The following is a 4,670-nucleotide window of genomic DNA, read 5'->3' as shown; positions in this document are numbered from 1 at the left end:
CCATCTTCCAGGTCATTGATGAAGACATTGTTGAAGACTGAACCCTGGGGCACTTCACTTGATACTAGCCACCAACTAGAAATCAAGCCATTGATAACTACTTTCTGAGCCTGATGCTCCAGCCAGATTTCTATCCACCTTACAGTCAATTCATCCAGCCCATGCTTCCTCAGCTTGCCTGCCAGAATGCTGTGGGAGACGGTGTCAAAAGCCTTGCTAAAATCAAGGTACACCATATCCAGCAATCCACACAGCCAGTCACCTTGTCATAGAAGGCAATCAGGTTGGTAAGGTATGATTTACCCCGTGGTGAATGCATGCCGACTGTTCCTAATTACCTTTTTCTCCAAGTGCTTAGAAATGGATTCCTTGAGGATCTGCTCCATGATTTTTCCAGGGACTGAGGTGAGGCTGACTGCTGTGTAGTTCCCTGGATCCTTCTTCTTCCATTTCTTAAATGTGGGCACTATGTTTGCCGTTTTCCAATCATCTGAAACATCTCCTGATCGCCATGAGTTTTCAAAGATGATGGCCAATGGCTCTGCAATCACATCAGCCAACTCCCTCAGCACCCTTGGGTGAATCCCATCCAGCCCCATGGACGTGTCCAGCTTTTCTAAGTAGTAGTCCAGCTTTTCCTAACATGCTCTTTCACTGCTGTTGGCTGCTCACCTCCACCCTGAACTGTGCAGCCCGGTGCAGTAGCCCGGGAGCTGACCTTGCCTGTGAAGAGTGAGGCAAAAAAGGCATTGCGCACTTCAGTCTTTTCTGCATCCTCTGTCACTAGGTTGTCTCCCCCATTCAGTAAGGGACCCACACTTTCCCTGATCCTCTTCTTGCTACCGACATACTTGTTACCCTTCACATCCCTTGGTAGCTGCAACTCCAATTGTGCTTAGGCTTTCCTGACTTCATCCCTTCATACCCAAGCAAATGCTTTTATATTTTTCCCTAGTTATTTGTCTAAGTTTCCACTTCTTATAAGCTTCCTTTTTTGTGATTTAGTTTACTGAAGAGTTCCCTGCTAAGCCAAGCTGGTCTTCTGCCATAACTGCTAGTCTGCCTGGACATTGGGGTGGTTTGTTCCTGCATTCTCAGTAAGGCTTCCTTGAAGTACAGCCAGCTCTCCTGGACTCCTCTCCCCCTTGGTCTGGCTGCCCAGGGGATCCTGCCCATGAGATCCCTGAGTGAATTGAAGTCTGCTTTTCTGAAGTCCAGGGCCCTTACTCTGATGGTCTTCATCCTTCCTTTCCTCATGATCCTGAACTCAGTCATCTCATGGTCACTGCTGCCCAAGTTACCATACACTACTATGTTCCCCACCAATTCTTCCCTGTTTGTGAGCAGCAGGTCAAGAAAAGCACTGCCGTAGTTGGTCGCTCCAGCACTTGCACCAGGAAGTTGTCCCTAACACTCTCCAAAAACTTGCCCACTGTTACATTGCCCTCCCAGTAGATGTCAGGGTGATTTGAAGTCCCCCATGAGAACCAGGGCCTGTGATCAGGAACTTGCGCTAGCTGCTTGAAGAAAACCAGGAGGAAGTGGTGGATGAGGTTTGGTGGTCTACACCAGACACCCCCCCCCCCCCCCCCCCCCCCCACAACATCTCCCTTGTTGCTTTCTCCTCTCACCCTAACCCAGGACAGAGAAATTGTGTTTCAAACAGTAACATCTTTGTCATGTCAGGATAAACTTATTGTGTGGCTAGGTCTCAGACCTTCCACTATCCCACAACACTCTCTCTCTTTCCTGGGAGAGGGAGGAAAAGCTGTCTCTTGAATAGGGCATCTGTAGCAGCCCATCCCCCTCCTTCCCTACCAGGTCCTTCTCACCACTGGGTATCTGGGAAACAGCCCTGATCCCAAGCTGCCAACCCACATTTTATACTTCCTACTGCTATGAAAGTAATATCTAGAGGGGGCTGTAGATGTAACAGCATCTGAATGTGCTTTTAGCTTACAACTTGCATATCAAAATGTTGTTTCTTAATCCATGTATTGTTTTGTTTTTAAACAGTCTGTATCAGCTTTTGCTCCTATCTGCAACCCAATTCAGTGCCCCTGGGGAAAGAAAGCCTTTGGCGGCTATCTAGGATCAGATCTAAGTAAATGGGAGGTAAGTGTCATGACATAGACTATAAAAGCAATTTTAAAAACTATGCAGCAAGAAAACTGAAATAGTAATTGCAGTGTTTTTCCTTGGAAAATTGCCATGTTGTCAAATTTACCAAGCATTGAACTCCAGTGTACAGGTCTTGTGTGAATACTGACAGCCATCAGACTGCTGGGGGCAGTTTGCTTTAAACACAGCGTAATAGGAAGCTGCTATCAGATGCACATAGTACAATATCACCAGGGTAAGTATAATGAAGAGCAAGCTGCAGCCCTTTCTTCAATGCCTGAAAATAATGAGGTCAAAAAATCAGATCCCTTTTTAGTGTGATAACATAGCAGAGCAAACGTCTGAAAATTCTGCACTGCTAAATGTCCTCAGCACAAAGCAATTGTTTCTTACCCAGAAAGACCCAGAGCTTTAATACAGTAATGGTTTGCAACCTGCTTAGTTTGCAGCTGGTTTCTGAATTAAGAAGAAACTGCTCAGCTGCTTACTACCATTTTTACTTCAAAGGGCATCACTTCACTTCACCAAGCAACTGCCATTCCATGCAGCTGAGCAAAGCAGCTAATGCCCTTCGAAATAAGCTGCCGCTCTGAAGTCCAGCACAGCTGCTTGCAATTAGCTATATATGTATGCCCCCTGCTAGTTTGCAAACCACCTTCTTTGCATGGGGGTGGTATCTAAACCCTGCAAAGAACCTGGATTCCAGTCTAGTGGTAAATGAAGGGAGAAAACTTCTGGATCTAGATGGATTGGAGACTGGGAAATCTCAGTTCTGTAGAAATACCAGGCATAACAATCAGGATTAAGAACTCCAGGCATTGATACCAGTGTGGCAGGATCAGGCAGTGTGCTAGGGCTCTGAGGATAAAACCTTAAACTCAACTTTGAAAGATTTGGCACTTCTGTTCTTTCGCAGCTCATGTATAGACGTACAAATACAAAGTAGCAGCCCATACATATCATTTATGCTCCTACGAACAATACATCTTACCCACTTTGTCTATAAATTTAACTCCTAAGCTAAGAATCGCACTCTTGAAAATCAAGTTTTGCTGCATTTTTAATTTTTTTTTCTGTAGGCCTATGATGCTACCCATCTTGTGAAGTCCTATCCAGATTCCCATCTGGACATCTTAATTGATCAAGGCAAAGATGATCAGTTCCTTTCAGCAGGGCAGTTACTGCCTGACAATTTCATTGCTGCCTGCACAGAGCAGAAAATCCCAGTTGTCTTTAGATTGCAACAGGCAAGTATCAAAAGGAAGCATTTGTGGCTGATGCATGCATTGCATAATCACAGGGTTGACTCAGTGGTCACGTCTAGACGACCAGTGGTCGCGTCTTGAGGCGGGGCAAGAGGCACGTGTGGGAACAAAAAAATATTCCCTGCGCTACAAGTTTGCAGCGTGGAGAGAAAATTAGACCCCTGGATATACAGGGGTCTAAAAAAATTGAAGTTTAAACAAGCGCAGGCAACCAGAGGCTGGGTCCTGCATGGAGATGCTCTGGCTGCTAGAGCATCTTTGTGGTTGGCCCTGGTGCTGAAACACATGGCTGGCTAGGGCCCCTGCCGCGCTCCCCCCACCCGCCATAGTTTAAGAGAAAAAACCTCCAAACCCTGACACTTACCAGCAGCTCCAACTGCCATTTGGCTGACCGGGGCCCTGCCCACACAGTGCTGGGCAGATGGACAGCCTGGGTCCTCCGGCCCCGCCCCCCTGCTGTGCTGTACTGTGCTGCAAGGGTGGGGGGCTCTGCCAGGAGGCTCTGGAGCCCCCTCCCCCAACCCTGCTTCTAAGTTAAGGAGAGGCTTTATTTTTCTGGGTTTCTTTCCTGTTTGTTTGGGTTTTTTTGGTTTTTTTTTAATTTGACGGTGCCTGGGGTTGTGGGGGTAGCCCTGGGAGCCTGGGGGTGCAAGTTGGGGGGTGGTGTTGGGTGAAGCAGCCATCGGGGGGGCTGCAGCAGCCGGCCGGCGTGCAGCGGCTGGTAGGGGATGGGGTCAGGGGGGGCAGCAATCAAGGGGCTGGGGTGGGGCATGTGTGCCTTGCGGGGGGTGATAGCCCCTGTTGGGGGGCTGTAACCCCTGTGTGGGGACCATCGCCCTGTGGGAGGGCAGCAAAATATATATTCATGAATTCATGAAACCTGTATTTAGAGTTCACTTTATTATTATGATAAGAGACTTGCTTTAACACTGTAGATATATCAATAAAACATTGTCCAATTGATCGCTATCTCATGCTCTCTCTCTTGATAGTGATCTCTTGTTTTACTTGTGGAGGAACATGGATTTGGGGGTATTTTACAGAGTGACTGGGATTTTTTTTATCAGGGATTTTTTAGTTTTCCAATAGGGAACACCAGAACTCCTTCTAGGGAGGCCAGTGGCAGGACCCTGCTCAGAGCTAGCACCTTGGACCCAGCTGGCTGTGGCTGACCTCCTGACCAAATGGGGCCAGGAGGACATGCTTTGACAGTTCAAAGTAAGCCACCAGACCCGGAACATCTTCCGGGCGATAGCTGCCCAGATGGCCGGGCAGGGGGCACAC

General features: G+C 47.8%; 1 protein-coding gene across 2 annotated transcripts in view; it reads left to right on the top strand.

Moving 5' to 3' along the window:
• The window catches only part of ESD (esterase D), a 28,595-nt gene that overhangs the window by 22,790 nt on the left and 1,135 nt on the right, over positions 1 to 4,670 (top strand). For both annotated transcript variants that reach the window (XM_006037482.3, XM_006037483.3), the window contains exons 7-8: positions 2,017 to 2,115; positions 3,201 to 3,368. In XM_006037482.3, the coding sequence (XP_006037544.1) occupies positions 2,017 to 2,115; positions 3,201 to 3,368 (267 nt within the window). The remainder of the gene's footprint in view (positions 1 to 2,016; positions 2,116 to 3,200; positions 3,369 to 4,670) is intronic.

This window comes from Alligator sinensis, unplaced genomic scaffold, assembly GCF_000455745.1.
Source record: "Alligator sinensis unplaced genomic scaffold, ASM45574v1 scaffold110_1, whole genome shotgun sequence".
Classification (NCBI taxonomy): Eukaryota; Metazoa; Chordata; order Crocodylia; family Alligatoridae; genus Alligator; species Alligator sinensis.
This window is presented reverse-complemented; position numbering and strand designations above follow the sequence as displayed.